Source organism: Schistosoma haematobium, chromosome ZW (assembly GCF_000699445.3).
Source record: "Schistosoma haematobium chromosome ZW, whole genome shotgun sequence".
In the NCBI taxonomy this organism is placed as follows: Eukaryota; Metazoa; Platyhelminthes; class Trematoda; order Strigeidida; family Schistosomatidae; genus Schistosoma; species Schistosoma haematobium.
The window spans coordinates 55,913,602-55,935,717 of NC_067195.1; the positions used below are offsets into that span (position 1 = coordinate 55,913,602).

The following is a 22,116-nucleotide window of genomic DNA, read 5'->3' on the forward strand; positions in this document are numbered from 1 at the left end:
AAAAATACCAGCCGCGCACATCAACAGAAACCAAATGCAAGCACAGAAATCAACAAAAGGACCACCCTACCATACATAAAAGGTATATCAGAAACGACAACAAGACTGCTGAAAACCTTCGGAATACTTCTTGTGCACAAACCAACAAGACCCCTACAATCAGTCCTATGCAAACCAAAGGATGAAATGGCAAAAGAAGACAAAACAACCATCATCTACAAAATAAATTGTACCAACTGCGAAAAACACTACATCGGACATAGCGGACGCCCGCATTATCTTCGCCTGCATAAACATCAATTAGCAGTCAAGCACCATGACATGTCCTTGTAGTGGCATTGGACCGTAACCACACAATTTTCAAAGCTGAACACAAGACAACTCGGAAAACAGATAGACAATATTTAGCGCGGAGAAATACCTGAAGATGGAGAAGGCGCGAACAATGGATTGAATGAATTGGAGTAGATCGAATGGCATGGCTGGGCCATGCAGGCGTGGTCCCTGCTGAATGTTACCTTATATCTTCTATTCATATTAAATATATTGTCCTTTCTCTAGCCTAACCTTGTTCTACATCGTGTATTGGTAATTGATACGATACAGTGAGTTGGCGTAGTCGATGGTGTGACTTCCACGTAAGATATTATAGATTAGGCAGTTATATCATGACAAATCTACAATTTTAGGATTAGGTCTATTATTGGAGCAGTACTAATATCATAGTAGACCATAGTTCTACATCCTCACTTATATCAATGCACTTGGACAACTGCGGACATACATTTGACTGGAAAAATGTGGAGGTTTTTTATAGGGGCAGTTCCAAAACGCTAGAAGATTTTTAGAAGTTTGGCACTCAAGTCAATCAGCAATTAACGAGCACTGAATTCAACTCAATTTATCAGCCAATCAGGAAAATTATGCACAAACTTAGGAATAAAAATCAAACCAGTGGGAGATACAACCAAAACAAAGAAGTAAAGAATGACAAGAACCAATCAACATCGAGGTCTACAGGACAAGCAGTGAAATATGTGTGAAGAAATGCGAACACTTAACTTCTACCCGAAGTTTGTGCTGATGATGTCATTCAGAAGAACGACTAGACCGTCCAGCTTAGAGAACAAAACTCCATCATGAATATCATTGCTAACATGATTTTAACCAGATCAAATATATTTCGATTTGTGTATTGGCTGTACAAATTCATAATGTTTAGTCTATCTGTGTAAGTTGAAAATCATTAGATTATGTTAGAAATCAAAAAAACCTTCGCATCACTGAACAGCAGTAATAACAGTACTAGTAGTTTTGTTTATCATTGTTGTGATGGCTTCGTACGTAATTGTTGTTGAAGTTTCAACTCTTTGATAACCGATTACACATGTAAAGCAACGTAATTATATATCATGGAACTGTTTAGCGAACAATTTTGAGTCTCAGTAGAGAACGAAAAACCACCATACAAAACAGAGCCTACCTTAATACCTTCGTGTGAAATCGCTTAGATGAACTTCAGTGTGCACACTGAAAAACTCCTACAATGAGAAACCAGATGATATTTCGGGCATCATGCTAAAAATGGAACTAGTGATCTGTGTTATACTTCCTAAACTACTTGCAATATTACTCTCCACAGCATGTTACCCTACTGTTACAGGAGAAGTGAAGAAATTTAAGTGATCAAAAACGTTCTACTTAATGCTGTTTCATTGTGATTTCTGATGTATTTCTTTTACACAATTCCTGAAATTGTTTATTTATATCTTTGACCTGAATATTATTGGTTTCACTTCGTCTTCGTTTAGTACTAGAAATTGTTTGCGCCGGGAACCTAAAGAAATAGAAAAATGGTATTTTAGTCGATAACATCTTAGAGACATAATCTGTTGTGTTCATTAGGGCAACACTTGAACCTTTATCTGACCGCAATATCATTATATCATCATTTCGTTTAATATTACGGTCAGATAAAGGTTCAAGTGTTGTCCTAATGAACACAACAGATTATGTCTCTAAGATGAATTCCATTTTGAGTGACCACACGAGATTCAAGTTGGAAAAAAGTAACAAAGACTTAACTGACTCCACCGAGAAAAGAATCACGAAAGTACTCAGAGACCTGCTGAAAAAGAAGATGATCGACAATTCTACTTACAATAACCTACGACCTCGTGGGTCTCGTTTGCCCCACATGTATGGTCTACCGAAAATACATAAACAAGATAATCCTCTTAGACCTATTATGTCAATGGTCAATTCACCATACCACAAAGTTGCAAGATGGCTGGCAGATAAATTAGAACCACTTCGTCAACGATTAGCCACTTATACACTGAAGGATTCATTTGTATTTGCTGATAGCATGAATCACATGAATATTGCTGGTAAGTTTATGGTTTCGTCTGATGTGACATCATTGTTTACAAAAATACCACTTCTTGAAACCATAGACATAATTTGTCAACATCCTGATATCCTACCTCTACCAGCAACAGAATTCAAACGTCTATTACTCTTGTGTACAAAAGATGTTCAGTTCCAGTTCAACAATACTATATACCGACAAACCGATGGTGTAGCAATGGGAAGTCCGTTAGGCCCCGTCCTAGCAGACATTTTCATGGCTAACCTCGAAAGAACCAAGCTCAAAGGAGCGATTGATGAAATGATGTATTATTCGAGGTATGTTGATGATACATTCATCTTATGTAATAATCAAAAACATGCAACAAATCTGTTAAAGTTTTTCAATGAAGCTCATCCAAATATTCATTTCACTATGGAACATGAAAAAGAAAACATGTTCCATTTCCTCGATATAGCGATAAAACGAAGAAAGGATGGCACAGTTCAACGCTCAGTTTATGAGAAAGACACATGGAATGGTAGTTATCTCAATTTCGACAGCTTTTGTCCAATCAATTATAAAAAGGCGCTTGTCAAAACACTGTTTCATAGAACAGAAAGAATATGCACTGCCTATACAATAGAAGAGGAAATTATGAATGTTAAAAAGTGTTTAAGAAATAACGGATACCCATTGAAATTCATTGAGAAATATGGAAAACGTGAAGATAAAATACCCAAAGAAACTACAGTAAATAAAAAACTGTTTTTATTCAACTCAAGTTCAAAGGCGATAATGTCACAGGGTCAATCAATATGAGACTAAAAACTGCATTGACAAAAACATATCCTGCAGCTAAATTGATTGTCCTGTCCAAAACGACATGTTCTTTGACACAATCAAAGGTCGACAGGTATCTCTTTCATGTTACCACCAACTGTGTATACAAATTTACATGTATCTGCCAAAGCAGTTACATTGGTAGAACAGAAAGGAGAGCCTACGTCCGATTCAAAGAACATATTCCGAACAGTTTGAGATCAAACGGACTAAAAGCATTTAGCAGCGCTGTCGCAAGACATCTCCTTGACACAGGACACGAAGTCGATATACTGAAGTCCTTCAAGGTGATCAACAAACAATCAAATTCAAACCTTTTGAAATTCGCGGAAGCAATAACAATCAAACGTTTAAAACCAGATCTTTGTATACAAAAAGAAACGGTAATAAATCTTTCTTTGCCCTAGTAACATTCACCCCACCCCCTTTTATTTTATTTATTTTTATTACGTCATTTCAACTCTTCCTGAATTTTATAATTACATCACTCATAACTGACCAATTTCAATTCCTATCTCTCTTTATTAACATTAATCTATTTTCAGTTACTTCATTACATAATCGTCTAATGTGTTTTAATTCCATGATTTCTAATCACTATTTCAATTTTCTGGAACCTCCCCTCCCAAACTCTATATATTCGAAACAAAAATTTTATAACCTCATTAACTCTAACGAAATCTTTACCACATTATGTTACATATATTCATCCTTCACCGCCCCCTGTTGTATAAGTATATCAATATCTATAATAACGTTGAATTTCAAATATTTTAGGTTGTAAGCAGCTGATGAGAACCTAACGAAATAAAATGAATTCATATTATTCTGCACCAACCTTTGTTCTTACTCTCTTTAAAATAATAAATGGAACTATGTGTATGACTCTCATTAAGAAGATCAATAACTAGTGGAGTTATCCAGGGAAGTGTATTAGTTCCATCCTTGTTTCTCATGTATATAAACGATATATGTAACATCATAAAATTTGAGAGACCATACATATACGCTGTTGACCTGAAAATAGTATACAGCTTTGAGTTTGAAGCCCTAAGTGAAAGTGTGTACCAGATTCGATGTGACCCCAACAACCTAACAACCTGAAATGTAAAATTCCGATTACAATTTAAATACAACAAATGTGCAACCATGCATTTCGAGAAAACCCCCTTATGAACTAATACTTCACTAAAATAAATTTACAATTTAGACACTCAAACCAATTCACGATCTAGGAATTAATTACATAGGAAGCCTAAAATTGCAAGAATATGACTCATCTGCCATCTCAACATCTAGACAACTGACGGACTTCATAATAAAATGTTTCTTCATAACAGAGGCTAAGGTCACCTTTTTCAAAATATATATACGAACTTCCTTTGAGTGCTGCTAATTTATCTCACCAAACACGAATGCCACAGACAATATAAGTATAGATATTCAAAAACGCTTTACATATCGACTATAAGGATGCGACTCCCCTCTCGAGTACATAGACAGATGTAAGCACCTCTCCTTAGAACCTTTATGGTATCGTTGACTAACGAACAATCTAACATTTTTCAACAGAGTAATATATAGACTCCCATTTCTAACCTCCCACCAAATCATGATCCACGATCCTTCCTACAAACTCATAAACAACATATATACATCACTAACTGTAAAACAACAAAAAACAATGCGTTGTGTGTCCTTTTACTTTGTAGTGTATTTTACTGTGAAACAGGTTGCCATTACCTATCTGTAACTGTGACAAAATCACCTTGTTCAAAAGACCATGTCTTTTTCCTAATTTCTAAATCAAGTAAACAGATAACTTTCTAATCTCGTGGACGCTGCTCAACTGTGGTTGATTACAAGAAAATCTTAATACCCTAAAATATTGTGAGTTCCTCCTAGTTCACGTTCTATTATCTTGAAAAAACTACTAGCTTTAATTTATAAGCATACATATGTTTTGTTTTCCCACTTGACTGTCGTTCTTCTCGTAGATTTTGCAGCTCTTTACTCGTTTTTGTTTATATTTTATGGTCAGCTATCTATTCCTATCTTCTAAGATACATATCATCCGGATAGTATGCTATAATTTATAACACAATTTAGCTTCATAGCAGTGTGATATAAAAAGTGGATATCCAACCAATAATATAGAAGCCTCAGCCGTTTGATTCGCTCGTAACATACAACTAGGATAGACAGCGTATTCCAACAAGATATGAAGCACAGAGCTTAGTTTGAAGCAATATTCATACATACCATAAACATAAGAAGGCCTAACATCACGAAAGGAGGGAGGGTGACTTTTTTTGGTCAGCAAACATGATGGTAAAGAGACAACCTCAATCCACCCATGTATGTACGGCAGAACATTCTCTTTTCTTAAAGCTCCTTATGGTCTTGGGGGATGTAACTAATCAATGGTATTCATATTACTTTCCCGTGCCAAATATCTATTTGACTCAAGTTTGTGGTCTTGAAGTGGTTTCGCTTCCTAACGAGAAATCTTATCACAAGCTAAACTGGACAGTTACACTAAAAAGGCATCCGCTCATGACTTAATGAAAGTTACATTAATAAAAATGAGAAGTAATAATTTCCACTAAGAAAAGGGATTTATGTATCAAGGCAACGTTTTTCTTAATATATTTTGGAGGTATGCCACTACAGATATACCTAATTATGATGATTAGGAGTACTTGAATTATAGTATGAACTAAGAATCCCAGAAATAACACAACTGGATCAAGAAGTACTTGATAAGCACGAACGAATGTATTGTATTTAGAATTCGAAACCAAGCATTCAACAAATACAAATGTATCATTAGTTCATTCAAACACCACATCCGCCACAGCTTAAATTGGAGTCTAAGTGTCTGTAATCAATGGTACGTCTTCTTCTTTAGTTCATCTTGTGTCTGTCCGACATTGTATTGGATAAAAACTTTATTATCTAGAATGCACTCATTAGTATTGGAATTAACAACCGAAATCGGAACAGACACTTGGTTCCTGGAATCGTATACAATCACCGTGTCGGTTGTGTACCGAAACCACTACCTAGAATGTAAAGCACAGATCTCCCAACACTATCCTCCACCACGAAATAATGTTGGATCTTTATATCCTCAATTCATGAATGATTTGGCTCCACTTAAAACATATTTCTCCCATTAGCTAGAGTTGTAGCGTGGCGTCGAGTTGAGATTAACTATGAACACCGCTACCAAGAATCACGTGCCAAATAAATCAGAAGGCGAAGGTTGAACGTAACCAAAGAAACCCATGAAATCCCCGAGAAGCCAAATATCAGAAGGCAATTAATGGACCAAGTCGATGTTTATTTGCTGGCGATCTCGTGGCATCGAAAGGATATCGAGATCGTGCCAGGATACAAGCTTGGTTACAGAACGTAACCGAATCCGCGCGAAGTTACAATCAAAGTGTAAGTATAAGAATGGAAGCACAAAATAGCTGTCATTAGCACAGTCAAACAAAAGCACGTTAAAACAAACACTGGTACAGTTGGTTATAATAATAATTGTTTTTATTAAACCAGTCGTGTTCTCGTGATGAATGTGAGTCACTACAGAGTAAACATTAGAAGTGACTTCGTGGTAAGGATAAACAGCAGTTGATATGAAGTTATCCGAATTGTAATCAAAATCGAGGTCATTTGGTACTTGTGCTTCGCATTGAACAAGTTTCTACAAGAAACACATGCATTATGAAAACAAATAATATTTGGTATGACGTCGAGACTTGATTCCTCTGAAATAGTTTCCTCGAATTCATCAAGAATGTCATTGCAGAGTAAAGGTTTTCGATCATGACTAGGTTCATTCAACATATTTTCCTCAGATTTGCAAGGAATTTCGTCAGAAATAAGTGAGTCATTTGGAAAAACCATATCTGGCACAGTAACATGAGAAATATGACATGTTGATTGATTAGAAACTGTTGTCTCACAAGGATTCTGAGTTTCACTTAATTCCGAAATGCGACATGACTCTACACTGTCTTTTGAAATCGTTGATAAGGATGAATGATCATTAGGAACACTGGACTTAACAGAATCAGAATTACAAGACTTAATATTAGTTTCATCAGGATGTACGGTAGTATTACAAACTGATTGAATATGTCCAGTATTACAACATTTAAAGCACTCAGAATTACGAAATTTACGTGAATTAAAAGAGTGGAACGTGCCACAGACAAACAATGACCAAACTTGTGCCCATATTCGTGAAATGCAATGCAACTCCTCAATGAATTATCTGCATAACCTTGAGTATGCACTGGGTTGGAGTGACGTAATGTAGTGGAATTTTTTATATCCTCATGAATCGTTTTACGAGATCTTCCCCCTTTACCACATTCGAACTTTGTATACTGAACATAGTCTAGCAGTAGTTCCTTGAGAGTTGTATAAGGAAGCGAAATGGGCTTTTCCGGTAAAACCAGAGTTTTAATAAGCTGTAAGCTTCTTTTCCGATGAATGTGAGGAAATGTGCTACAATATTAATATCCTCATCACCTTCCCTAGTCAAAGCCCAGATTTCGAACCTTTCAAAGTAGTCCTGGAAAGCACTAAAATTTGGATATATGTCCAACTGTTCGATCACAGGTTCAATCGTGACGCCAATATGATAATTAGAAGTATTTGAATTATAGTATGAACTAAGAATCCCAGAAATAACGTAATTGGATCAAGAAGTACTATATAACCACAAACGAATGTACTGTATTTAGAATTCGAAATCAAGCATCCAACAAGTACAAATGTATCATTAGTTCATTCAAACACCACAATATTCCCTCACATTTCTAAGAAAAGCATCTGACAAACTCCTTCGATCAAATTTGTTTAGTATTCTTATGTCTACTTTCAACAAATGTAACGTTTATCTTAGTGAACTGGTAATAGCCATACTGATTCATTGATGAGGTTTCTCACATCTCGCTGATACCACATAGTTTGTGCTTAGTTGGTAATTTTGTTTATTGTCCTCTAATATAGCTTTTCAGCAGTCACGAATGACCATCTTAAAAAATAAACTGGATATGTTATGAAAAACACACTTATATAAATCGGAATTGAGACTATTGATTCTTAGGTAATTTATTCCATCTTTTACTTCTGAAGGTGGTGTAGTGATGCAAATGTTAAGGGGTTTGACTTCTAGTCACTAAATCTCAGGTGCGAACTCCGCCCCAACTAATCCTGTTTGAGGGACCGAGTAATATAACTAGCTCTTATACATATAATGTGGCTCGAACCCTGGTGTACAAATCCGTATACATGGTAAATGAGTTTAATGAAATAGAAACTACTCTTGAAACCGGTGTAAATAAACCATTAGGTGATTAGTTAAAGAAATCATAAAATATTTTACCATTGCCTCTAGCCACGTGTATCTTATTTCTTTATCATAAGAAGAGTATTCCTAGTCAACTAGACTGTTCAACATAATGGTTGTTGGATAAACGATACAACTAAGCAGACGACACAAGTTCATGGAAAATTTGCTTACGCATATATAAGATTCTCCACTTCAACAAGTAACAAACTACTTAACAAATAATTAAAAGTTTTCATAACACCATTCCACCAATTGAAACTCCTACTATCATACAATATGACTTAAAAGAAATGTAGAGAAAAATATATCTTTAAGAATCACTTCGACAAAATAATTGTTTAAAAACTTGGGCGAAATGCATTTGTTCTAATATTTAAAAATATGACTGAAAGACAACTTTGATATATCTGGGGTCACGAATTTAGCTTGATAGTCAGCTTTTAGTTTATTAACACTTGTTAATCGACCTACGAAATTCGAATCTAACATTCACCCACGTTTTAACTAACTTATAACCATGTTAATTTCTGTGTTTAGTATTTAGCATATGTTATAACTTGTGGACCTGTGTGCCCCGTTTATTGTATATCGCAACGATACCGCCAATCAGAGTGCAACGAATTATCGATCGAACCAGTGACGTACAAAACACGTACGAGCAACCTGGAGTCCTTATTGGTCTCGCTTTCCGCCTAGCCCAGCCAGTTGAGTACAGAACAAAAATCTCAACTTTTTCAATATAAATCATTTATTTCAAACATACAGGGTTTATACACCAATCAAACAGACCACAACGTACCATAAAATAGAAAATAACATTTGTACAATATTTAGCCAGAAGTGGCTGTAAATGAGGGAGGTGGTGATTAACAGACAGACCATAACTCAAGAATGGTAAATCGTATAACAACAGTTCATAGGTCGAAATAAAACTCATAATAAGAGGGTCATGAATATGAACAGTTTGGTTACATAACAATTACACGATAAAAATATACTCATAGTATTGGCCCATAAATGTGAAGCGTGGAGTCGAGTCGCGGTTGACTATGAACACCACTACAAGAAGACTACGTGCCAGTTAACTGATAGAATCCCCGTAAGCCAAATATCAAAAGGCAGTTGATGGCTGTAGTCAAGATGTATTTGTTGGCGATCTCGTGGTGTCGAAAGGATACCGAGATCGTGCCAAAGGAGTACAAGCGTGGTTATCGAGCGTAACCGAACCCGTGCAAGGTCGCAATCAATGGAGTAGTAATATGGCTGTCTTTAGCACAGTTAAACAAACGAGCACAGTAAAACAATCACTGGTACAATTGGTTATAATAATAATTGTTTCAATTAAATCAATCCCGTTCTCTTGGTAAAAGTAGGTCACTACAAATGGATCCCAAAAATTACTATTCATTATTCTTATCGGGATAAAACAGCATATGAATATTTTATTTTATTAGATAAGAAAAGTATTTTTAGCTAGTAGTATTACTGTTGCTCGGAAAGATCGTACTACTAATGCATACTTCCTAAACTGTTATAAATTGAATAATATGTTGAACAAAATCTTACAGTGAAATAAAACGAACTTCATACTGAACAAAATTCACACTAATCTGAAAAGTAATCTTGCGTTTATATTCCGTCCTAACGAAACCCAATAATCACGAAGTCTTGGAATAAAAGAATATATGTACATTAATGCGTATATTTACGAAGTATATACTTGTTAAGTGGTTGGATACAGTCGTTAGGATATCCTAGACCTGGATTTCGTGCTTTTCGGCACTCTTCAGCAAGGTATGTCTGCGATCTTGATGGAATTAATACTCTCTTGATGATTCAATCACATGTCACTCGGCTTCATGATCTGAGATGTTACTACTGAGTCATTTGGACTGCGACTGACCTCCAGTGGGACTAAAATAGTTACAACTGATTGATCATTGAGTACTGATCACTACAACGACTAGATAAACATCACATTTATTAATACTCAGCGACCAATCAATTGAAAGCACATTTGTTTAAAATTTTAGTGTACCAACTTGGTGTACTCACTAGTAAAGGGAGTTTTAGTACCTTTTCCTATACAAAAAGTTATATCAAACTGTTCTCTTTCCACATAAATTTTAAATGATATTTACAAAGGGCAACAAATATTGGAAACAAAATGACAAAACATAAATATCCAATTTCTAATGGATTTATTATTTAACTATTGTTAAATTTAAAATCAATTGTATAAAATCAAAGATCAAGATTTGTGTTGTTTGACTTTTAATTATTAGTTTCTGGCACAATATAGTCTTCCAATTGCACAGTCCTTACTAGTCAATTATTGTTAGTTGATATTTGATAAATGGATAAAGTAAATGACCCAATCAGCGATTAATTTGTTTCTGATCTGTGTTTTACCTTGTTCCAGAATTCAGTAACAGCAAAGAATGATAAATTCATGGATAAGTTTTCCAATGATTACGTTCATATAAATGAGCATTTTTCAGTTCCATTTGATGGCATAGAATTGTCTAATGATAATAATAATAATAATCCAATTCATTATATAAACTATGGAATTGAAACATTTACATCGCCCACATGCTTTGCTTATACCATGCATTTGTTTACTTTGATCACTGCAATTCTTGACCAACCAATAATTTATCCTAGAGATTTTGTTGAAATTTATCCCAAGTTAAAACTGTTGGATATTTCCACTCGTGATATTTCTCAATCAGATCGTTGGTAAGTATTAACTTTATTTTTATTACAAATTTTTAGTATTTGAACAATGTAGTATTAAGGAATTATTTTAGAATAAATATAGGACTTGTTAAGTATGGGACCAATTGTACTTTTAATAAGTAAATGTTATTTCGAGAAGTTAGGTGGTTGAAGATAGTCGACAGGAAACCGTCTAACTAGGTTTCCTGATAGTTGGTGCTCGTCAACATGGTAGATCTCCAATCGCGAAAGAACTGATGCCTCCTTCAGTATCCAAACAAGTGTCACCCAACTTGATCGTTCGAAACGTTGCCACTAAGCTATTTGGGTTGCAACTACTCCATTGTAGAACTGAAATACTAACAATTGATTGGTGACTAGTATCATGTTTGTCTTATCCTTTTATTACTGATTACACACAGCATAAGATTAGTTCGAGAGTGATCTCCATCATGACGCAACATTATTGAGGAAACCATGATAAACAATTGAGCACTGGATAGTCGCTTCATCATAGTTTCAAAGGAAAATCTTATCTAAAGCAATTGGTCCCTTTTGTAAATTTCGATAGAACAATGAGAAGACGGAGTTGATCTGAGAAAGGCGATGTATTTGCACTATACATTTCGAACAATCTGGTCACACAGATACTTGTCAAGGCATATTAATAATAATATAAAATGCTCTGACAAGTATATGTGTGACTAGATTGTTCGAAATGTAGATTGCAAATACATCGCCTTTCTCAGATCAACTCCATCTTCTCATTGTTCTATCGAAAACTTATCATTGTGTACTTTCTATGGTACACGCGCGAGTCAACCAGATTAAGAGTAAGGCGACAATCTACCGATGAAATTGGATAAAGTTTGGGCTTTCTCGCTTTAGGATTGACTTAAAGTGGTTATGTAGGCCATTGGATTTCGACCTAGTTACTCAATAGCATCGTGTTTACAGAGCGATAAGGAACTAGTGATCGAGTTTTCTGTCAAATCCTTCATAGAATTATGTGGAAGTAACATTTATTCTTGCTCTATTACTTTCGTAATGTCGATTAATACTGTTTGCCTATGTACAGAGTTAAACTTTGTAGATTTAATTAAGATATGGAACAACCACGTACACTCACTATTGTATTTAAATATTCCCTTGTAATCTCATCTTGCTTTTTACAGCCAAGCAATTTGCATACTAAAGCGTAACATCATGTCTTTGGGTTCAAGATTTAATTTATATCTGACGCCAGAAAAGCATGCGTTGTATAACTTGAAATATTTATTTGATCATTTTCAGAACAGTAAGTGAAGTTAATGTGACGTAACTGTTCTCAATTTTTATTTAATCGAAAATATTACGGTTAATTTCGTTTGGTGTTTCCGACCAAACGACTAAGTGATGTGTCGAAATCGCGGAACGAAAACAGTAGCTCTTTGTAAAATACGGTAGTATTAATAATGACAATATAAGAAATATATTTACAAGCCTCAGTACATGAGGTTTCTATGGTGCTTACCGCGTGCATATGCATTCAGAGATGAAGAGGTTCTTGGAATAGCTGTATGGGGATTATTTACCAAAATATACGATAATCTACTTGATAGCCAGTAGTTTTGTCAATACCACAGTGCAACCAACAATCGAAACGAGTACTAATAACACAAAATACTAAAACTATCATGCCGTAACAAATTTTTGATGACTAAACAAGAGATCGAAGTAACTGTCACAATTGTAACAATAAGTTGACTGAAAGTCACAAGTTTATGTAACATATCCATAAATTCAACTCAACGACGAAGGGATATTATGCTTCTTATGTACAAAATTGATTGAAAATGCCATTAGCTTCTGAATATTAGTGAGTAACATGATGTGCTACACAAAACGAACAGGATGAGAAGGAAATAGAGGTAAAAGATGCAAGTGGAATTGACAATTAAAATGCAATGTAACCTGCTTTTACTCGTACACTCTCAAGCCACTGTCTTCTGCCATAACGACTATGTTGATTGCCACCATTACTAATTATAACCGAGGTGACCGGACAATTGACTTATCATCAAATTTACACCGCATAAGTTTTGAAATAATATTACTGAACGATCATGTAAATGCATATTGGGGAGTTCAAACTATTATTATTGTGATCGACAATCAAATAAAACGACATGAAACTGATGGTCACTAGGCAATCAGTCAGACTCCATTCCTGTACCGTATAACATCATCTTTAATATTAGTGAATTAAATGTTCACGATTGTATAAGAGTTTTAGAGAACACTGAAAATTCTAATTTTTTGTCATGAACCGACTTCAGTTGGATGACCATTGATGACCAGGAAGCAATTGGAAGGTATTTCGTTCGGGTAAGGGACTCGCCAGTAGTTTGTATCCGCGATCCCTCAGGGTGCGAACCCGTGATCGTCAAGGTTAGCAGCGATCGCTTAATGTTCAAACCACTGAGTTTCTACTTCGTAATTTACATCCATATTTTGAGATATTGCATGGCCATCACCCATTCTCACTGGTGATATCTGTCTCACACCCGATATAGTTGTGAGTGGGGTGGGAGATAAGATAGATACGGTCGATGAGTCCCACAATAGGACAAAATAGTTGTTCCTAGTTCCCTTGTTTTCATTGGTTGTTTAGATAAAGCCAGTCCTTGGTATAAATCTGCAAATATCTGTACGAATTTGCGCATAACTCAAAGCAAAAATAATCCATCTGTTACCACTTGATCAGCGTCGTTATTTCCTGGTGTGTATGTGTATTTGAATTGCGAAAATGCGTAGTGTTTTTGATTTAGTAGAGTAGTTAAGAACATCCATGACTTAACTTAATATTACTCATCTGAAAATAAATGACCATAAACAATCGAGGAATAAAGTTATATAGTTCATAAGCCCTGAAATACTCTCAGCTCATTTGTGTATTATAAATTTCAGCAGTCAGTTTGTATCCTGTTGTTATAGTCATAATTAGCGTAAATATAGATATTATTGACGTTATGACAATTGAAACAAAATGGTAGATGTTAACTATCGATTAAAGTCACGTTTTTCCATCAGTGTTTCATGTGAAACACATATTCTCAAGAGATTTGTACAAGATTGTAAATACCACTTTGTCTGTTGTAAAACACCACCAATTCATATTGTGAGATTCGATATAAATCTTAGAAATCTAACCGCGGACGGTATGTACAGAAGTCCAGCAGCATTAACTATTTTCCAGAAGTAGAAAAATTTTACTTAATTTGGTGCTTATTGTTTTTTAATCTGATATGATGATGATTACAAAACTCTCATTACTGTTTGAGGAACTCCTAAGCTTGCCAATTTTGTGATATCTTCTAACTTAGTATCCACGTGATCTAATCACCTATACACATTGTTTCAGATATATATTTAACCAAGGAATATTAAAATGTTTGAAATTCAAAATCATGTGCTAGTCACCACAATCAAGACACATTTAACACATGAAATATACCTGGTTTACTAATCTTAGTATATTGCTGAATCAACATAGATTTAAACAATATTTAATATAAACAATAAACCGTTACTTTGATTAGAATTTACAATTAAATCAATGACTTAAAGGTTAAATAATCTAACTTCTAATCATTAAAAGCCATGGGTTTGAATGACTCTTCTCAGCCTACTATGGTTTAAGTAGTCAGTTAGTAAGTGTTACTACCCTGTTGTATGTGTGAACACATGCACAAATTGTAGCTTATAATAAAGTACATAGAACATATTCTTGGTAAAGTGAATTAATAATGATAATTATTTTATACTAGATAAAATTCAATCTTCATCAAAATACTTCTTTTTCTGTCTTTTTTCAGATTTATTAACAAACATATACCAACATGATATTGTCGGGTTTGTATAGTTGTTTTGTTTTTCTTCAAATAAAATACAATGTGGACTTCTTTTGAATGACTGATCATAACAACAATTTGATTATGGATTGATTGATTATGAATATGATGATTATCTCATTTTATCTCAATATATTTTGCACTTGTTAAAATGCATTAAATAACGCAGATAATTAATGACAGTGTGTGTGTGTGTGTGTTCTAACATGTAAATTATAAGAGCAATTAATGTGCATAAAAATAGTTTTATCTAATTAAAAAGTACATGATATTTATACTTAACAAATCAATAATTAAGACTTGTGTTTACTCTGTAAATATAAGTACACATAGTTAGTTTGTTTTCTTTTTTTACACAATGAAAAGGCGAGGTCATCGGAGCATGCAGATAAAATAATATGTACTTCAATTTATTATTAATACGTCCAAGAATAACTAAGAAAATTATTCTCTGAAATACAAAAAGAATTACTCAAACAAAAATATAACCTATGGATAATAGGTATATTTCTTGTGAATATCTCAATGAGTAGAGAATTCTATTTTTGACGTTTCGTGATCTAATGTAAGCCACTTCTTCACAGTAAATAAATAACCGAAATGTAATTAACACAAGTTTAAACAGTACGTGGGGTTATTTCCTTTGTATTATTTAAAGTTGTGTTAATCTTTTTCGGTTGGTTATTTACTCTGAAAAAGTGGATTAATATTGAGTCACGAAACGTCGGAAATACAGTTTTCTACTCATTTGGAAGTAACAAAAAAACATATTTATTACTAACTTTCTACTCAATGCTGTATTTACTTGAAACTATCAAGTCCAACCTTGACATTGACACCTAAACAACAACCTGTGGTTTTGAACCCTTTAGAAATGTCGCCTTATTTGAATTAAGTGCTGCTGATAAGTGAAGTCCAGGGAACGTAATAGCCCAATTTAACCATAATTGTGCATTGATAACTTCTATTGACCTCATCAGCAGAAGTGGTTGTCATGTCTGACAGCACCTCAAGCCAGAGTTGTATCACATCAGGAATCCCAACCAGGAATTTGTGAATGGATCAGCAGATGCCAGTCTTATACATCTTTCTTTCATAGCCGGGCTCCATATCCGCTTTTCTAATAGGTCTCAGCCTCAGAAAATAAAGCACAATATGGAAATAGCTGAGACAGCATTTGTAGCACATGTCCGAGCTATCGGAACCTTTTCCTCTACATGGTGACTCCGACTGAATTATGTAACCGGGTACCCAGTTAGACTTCGTCGAACCTCCACATCACCGACATGGTATTGCTACTGAGTGTCAGCAATCCATCAGACAACTATGACCGCATACAGAGTTATCTGATACCAAATCGGAGGGGTCAGGCTTAGAAATCATACATCGAGACTGATCCCATCGATGTTTTGAACCCGACATTTTACAACCAGACTAACATCATGAGGGCGCCTGTGCCATAGGTTGACACAAACCGATCTGACATTCAATATACACACAAGTCGACCTTATCAGCCATGTCACCGTCGGCACTAATTCACCCACCATCCAGAGACACGAGTGTTCCGACTAATAACAGATCACATATAGTGCGCAGTACCATGTTCCCAGGCATTTGGTTGCTCAGACTGCAATGCTGTCGAATCCAAGCAGTCATTCAGAAACAACAATAAATGGACATGGCGGCGAGACTCTAATTTAAGGACGACCTTTGAACGAATCTTAAGTGACCTTGACAATTATTAGCCAATCAGAAGAAAGTTAGTATAAAGTGAAAATATATTATATGAAAGTAATGAATTACAGTGGATATTCTCCTTTTACATGATTTAAAAACTTGTTAAGGTTTGATTAAGGTTCAGAGGTTCAGAATTCACAATGCATATGGAATAGAAACTCGTCTATTGGGTTAGAGTTAGGTTTACGGGTAAGGTTAGGGTTAGTTGAGGGTTAAGGTTTAGAGTCAAGTGAGGGTTAAGGTTAGGGTTAGGATGCTAACATACGAGTTTTTAAATCATGTCAAAGAAGAATGTCCACTGTAATTTATTACTTTCTTTTAATATATTTTTACTTTATGCTGTCTTCTGATTGACTAATAATTGAAATTGCTCAAACGCTTCTGATTGGCTCGTCCCTAAATTAGAGTCTCGCCGTCCTATCTGTTGTAACCTCTCATTAATCACCTACTCTCTAAAATCCGCTGTGAACCGATCGTGTGTTAGCAGCGCGTGTTGAACTTGACTCCGTGACCTTGAAATTGCTCAAACGCTTCTGATTGGCTCGTCCCTAAATTAGAGTCTCGCCGACATGGCTGTCGAAAATCTTCAATTCGGCGACTGCGCTGACTCCACAACTGTGCTGTAAATTAATACAACCTGAACATTTGCCGTCCCGAAGTCGGTTTCGTGTCATATCACCATTCCCAAAACTAACACCTATGTAGATACAGGCTTTTGTCTTCTTCGTAATAACGATAACAACCACTTTGATAGTACAAAGATCGTATCATGTTCACGGCCTTAAATCGGACAATATTTGGGTAGCCTGCCCTTCAACGCACAGTTAGACGGTGGAGTTCTTAGTGATATTCGAAATTCATTTCTCTTGGTGTAATCAACGTCTTTTGATATGCGGTTAAATAAAAGTAGTAAAATAAAGTTTCAGACCAATTGTTAGGACGGATATCCGCATCTAACATTACAAACGGAAGTATATCTCTCAGATACTTTGCACGAACCCTTAGATTGTTAGGCCAGTTTAAAGACCCATTCAGAAAAAGAGCTTACACTAAGATCAGATGGGTAGATTGACTAGACTACTTTGTCATACCACAGGGCTGATATTTCTTATTAATAATAAGGGCTTAGAAGAAAACAACGCAAACATGCACCGGCTTCTTTAACAGCCCAACCGCTATTGTTTACTTCTGAAATAGAATTGCTTGGTAAGTGCGATGAGAAGTATTTCAGTTAACTCGTAAGTAAGTCCAGTGAAGTACAAGTCATTCAATTATAGATAACACATTTATTCTGAGAAGTAGTTTCAATGAAAAATATGAGCAAGGTAAACAAAATTCTGCAATCAGGTGCACACAAAACTGATTTCATCAAATGGTAATCAGTGAACATTTGAGATTGCCATCGTCATATAGCGAGAATTTGTTCAAAGCTCAAAAGTTCCATTGATCACTTCTTTTCCAAAAGCTCCATGATATCTCCTACAATATCCTACAAAAATTAAAAGTTTGGTCAGAAATCCTAAAACTAAAAGGTGATTACTTATCGATAAAACTGTGACAGTTTCATGAATTTTGTCACTATTAGACATTAAGCATCATACCTGAGACTAACCACCTAATACGGTAGACGGTCAAAATCAAGGAATTGTTTGGTATGGACATACACTAGTTCAATTTCCCACACTCCATATCAGTATTACAAACTACAGAATCAACGCTATGTGAAGTACAGTACATTAAAAATGTATTACAAATAGAAAAGGTGAGATCGGAGAAAGATCATTTACGGGTGCCAGACAAGAAGTGGGTTACTCCACGTAATCATAGCTTGCGATTATCTCGCCAATATCAATCAGTAAGTCTGCCCCAACAGACGCAGGGCAGGTAAATGAAGAGAAAAAATCACTTGTAATAAGTTAGATCTGCAATATATATGAATTACGTAGTGTGAGGAAATTAGATATTCCTAGCCCTTGAACCCTGCAGTAGTCGAGGATTCCACTATTGCTTGACACAAACTGTGCTTGGATTGATATATGGTTCAATAACCGCTACACATCCAAGTGCTAAACGCGCTAACCGGTGTCACAACCAGGAAATGGAAAGATGAAGACTGCCATACAGAAGTTTTGTACGCTCCCACGCAAACCGTAATTATCATACCTAGTGCTTGTAGTACACTGATGTACAACTGATTGCAGGCTTGCGGACTATTACAAGGCGATGTACAAGCTTTTTGAGAAAAATCAAACTTTAGGAGAACTAATTATATAGACATAGCATTTAACTAAGTTCAATCCAAACAGTCACGAGTGTGGACGTCTATTAACCCAATAGTGTTATTGACGAAAATGACTGTCACATTGGAGACCAAGACATACAAAACCGAAATGACAATATTGTGAAGTAAGGTTACTCAGTAAAGACACGAAGGTTCGTTCCTGAAGTTCTAGTTTCTTCGGTACAGATAACTATTTCAGAACTGAGTCGGAAAATCGTTTGGTCTATGACGTCATATAGTGCAATGTAAGATAGTTAACTTAAACTCGAATTTCATTTATGAAGTTTGACATGACCAATAACTGAAGTAACTAAGTAGCGATGGACTATATTTCACGTACCATAAAACTAACAAGTAACTAAAGTTGGTGTTTCATTTTGTCATTCATGACAATTAACCGGTAACTTTATCAACATGTACCGGCTGTGAGGTAATATGCTGTGTCCAGATTGGTTTCTTTGACGTATAACCACTATTGAGGTCAGACTAGTTTGGAAACGAATTGATGAAATCATCTAAACAACTAATGTTCAGCGAGGTCACTAACCTGCTAAATATTCAAATGAGTAAAATTTCTTAATGGCAGCTTCAAATCCACAGGAACTATAGGTTACGTGACGTAACGTAACGACATTACTCGCGATCAACCAGGCGGAATACTTCGCTCCTCAATTTCTGATGTTAGCATATATTACTAATGTTTGTTTTAACACCAATTTCTTGTGAAGTGCATTATATGGTGACCTTAAGTGATTTGTTTATGAGCCATGTTTTACGTCTGCATGTCATTAGACGGGAGGAAGTTAACGCACCCATTAAGTGACTGAAAGTTAAATACTTAAGAAACAACACAACAAAATACTTAAGCAATCAAGAAAAAATCGAAATGTGTAGGGTGGATTGCTTATTTTGTCAATTTATCTTAAGTTACGTCTATCTATTTAGACAGTCAGAACTGATAACAAAATAGAAATAATGAAAATTCAGCGACTCACATTTGGGGCAGTTGTAGGAGAATATCTTTTAACCGGTTGGCCTTGACGATCTATAAGGAATTTAGAGAAGTTCCACTTAATATCACTACGACATTAATAAAGAAAAAAAACAATTACTTTGTTAGGGTACCATGTAGTCTACTTTTAAGAAATTTATAGAGATCATCAGCGTCAGACCCATTGACTTTTATCTTGGAAAACATATCGAATTGGACGCCATACTTTTCAGTCACAAACTTCTTAATCTCCGCTTCCGCCCAGGGTTCCTGCAAATAGCATTGGTTTAAGTGTTACATACCTGTCCGCCGAATTGGTTGCAGGGGAACGCTAATATACGGAGGCCTTTGCCAACCAGTCGAGTGTGCATCTCCTGGAGTTGGCGATAGTTCTTGTCCGTTGCGCCTCACTTACAAGCGACGTTAACAATTAGACAAACGTGACCACTAAACAACGAATAATTATCATCCTATATAGAAGAATATCGAACAAACCGGTATTTCTCTAAGGAGACATCCACACCATTGATATCTTTAACAGTGAATTCATATATTGAATTCCAAGACTTGTGGGATGAAGACTTAAGGAAGAAATTAGAGAGACCACAACGTACCATCACAGTACATCCAATCGTAAACAATGATTTGGGAGATTTGAATAAGGCGCGACAAAACATCGCTGAGCCGGTCTTCAAGTGTTCCAAATGATTGTGAACGGAATTGAAGCAGATTTTGACCAACGAGCCTCCTTGACCTGTAGCACTGGATCACGTGAACCCCAGGCTATTACTTATATTAGAGCGTAGACCGACGACCAAAGTTCTAACACCAACTCTGTGTTGTGTTCTCCTTCCTACTTGTTTACAAGTGGTATTTGTGGCCTCAATCTTAGTCTCTGATTCTCGGTATCATGTGCTTCGTGATCTGCCTGGTTTATTAATGCCGTGGGGATTGAGTCACTACTTGCTTTGTGATGAGTTAATGGTTTGAGCAAAATGTGACCTGTCCACATACAGAGTCTTTTCCTAACCTCGTACATTGGCAGTTGGATTGTCCTCGTCTGCGAGTTAATATCGATCGTCTCTGCTCAATGGATTTGACGTAATTTTCGTAGATAGCCGTTTACAAATACCTGGGAATTTCGACGATAATTGTGGTAGGCATACAAGTTTCTGCTCCATGCATTCGAACAGATTCATCTTTGGTGGAGTTTTGTTCTCCGAGCTTGATGATTTGTTAGTGGAGCTTTCATCGTTCTTCTGAACGACATCATAGGCACAAACTTCAGGTGGAAGTTAAGTGCTCGAATTTCCTTCGGTTTGCATAGGATTGATTGTAGTGACTGTTGGTTTTTTTACCACACATATTGCGAAGGGTTTCATCAGTCTCGTCCCCAGCATCCAATAATGTTGCTTGTTTTACGAAAGCTCACTTACTACTCAAAAGGTTGGACGTATACTGAATCTTTGGTTCCATTTGTTGACACTGTTGGAAGCTTACTGTTGCACTGACTGTAGTATTGTGCCTCTGTGGCCCTCATACTTACTAAGATCTCTCCTCCTCAGAATCTTGATGAAGTGTCATTATCTGTCTGTCGGCACCATTCTTACGGCAAGTCTTTATGGAGTGAATGTGATGAATCTTTGAAACTACATGTGTAACTAACTCTGAAGCTTCGACTGAAATGCTGTTGGATCCTCTCGTTTTGACATTCCTGGTTGGTACGATAGTCCTGCTAACTCAATTAAGTAACGTCTACAGGGAGGTTTGTGTATGCCTCTTTGGAATCCAGTGTGCTCAATATGGCTGGTCCATTCAAGAACTTTTCGAAGCGTTTTGCCCACTTGTCTCTTTTCCATTGGATCTCATCGATCGGTTCACCCCTCTTGTTCTTGACTAGCCACTCCAAAAGATTGTTTTACGAAATC

At 35.8% G+C, this 22,116-nt stretch overlaps 1 protein-coding gene across 1 annotated transcript; it reads left to right on the forward strand.

Annotated features, from left to right (window-relative positions):
• Nucleotides 1–11,016: 11,016 nt before the first annotated feature.
• Nucleotides 11,017–15,514, forward strand: MS3_00003941 (uncharacterized protein; the record flags this gene model as incomplete). Its single annotated transcript, XM_012946074.2, has 3 exons — nucleotides 11,017–11,306; nucleotides 12,461–12,582; nucleotides 15,143–15,514. The coding sequence occupies 3 exons, from the start codon at nucleotides 11,017–11,019 to the stop codon at nucleotides 15,187–15,189; spliced, it is 459 nt and encodes a 152-aa protein (XP_012801528.1). The 3' UTR covers nucleotides 15,190–15,514.
• Nucleotides 15,515–22,116: the final 6,602 nt, after the last annotated feature.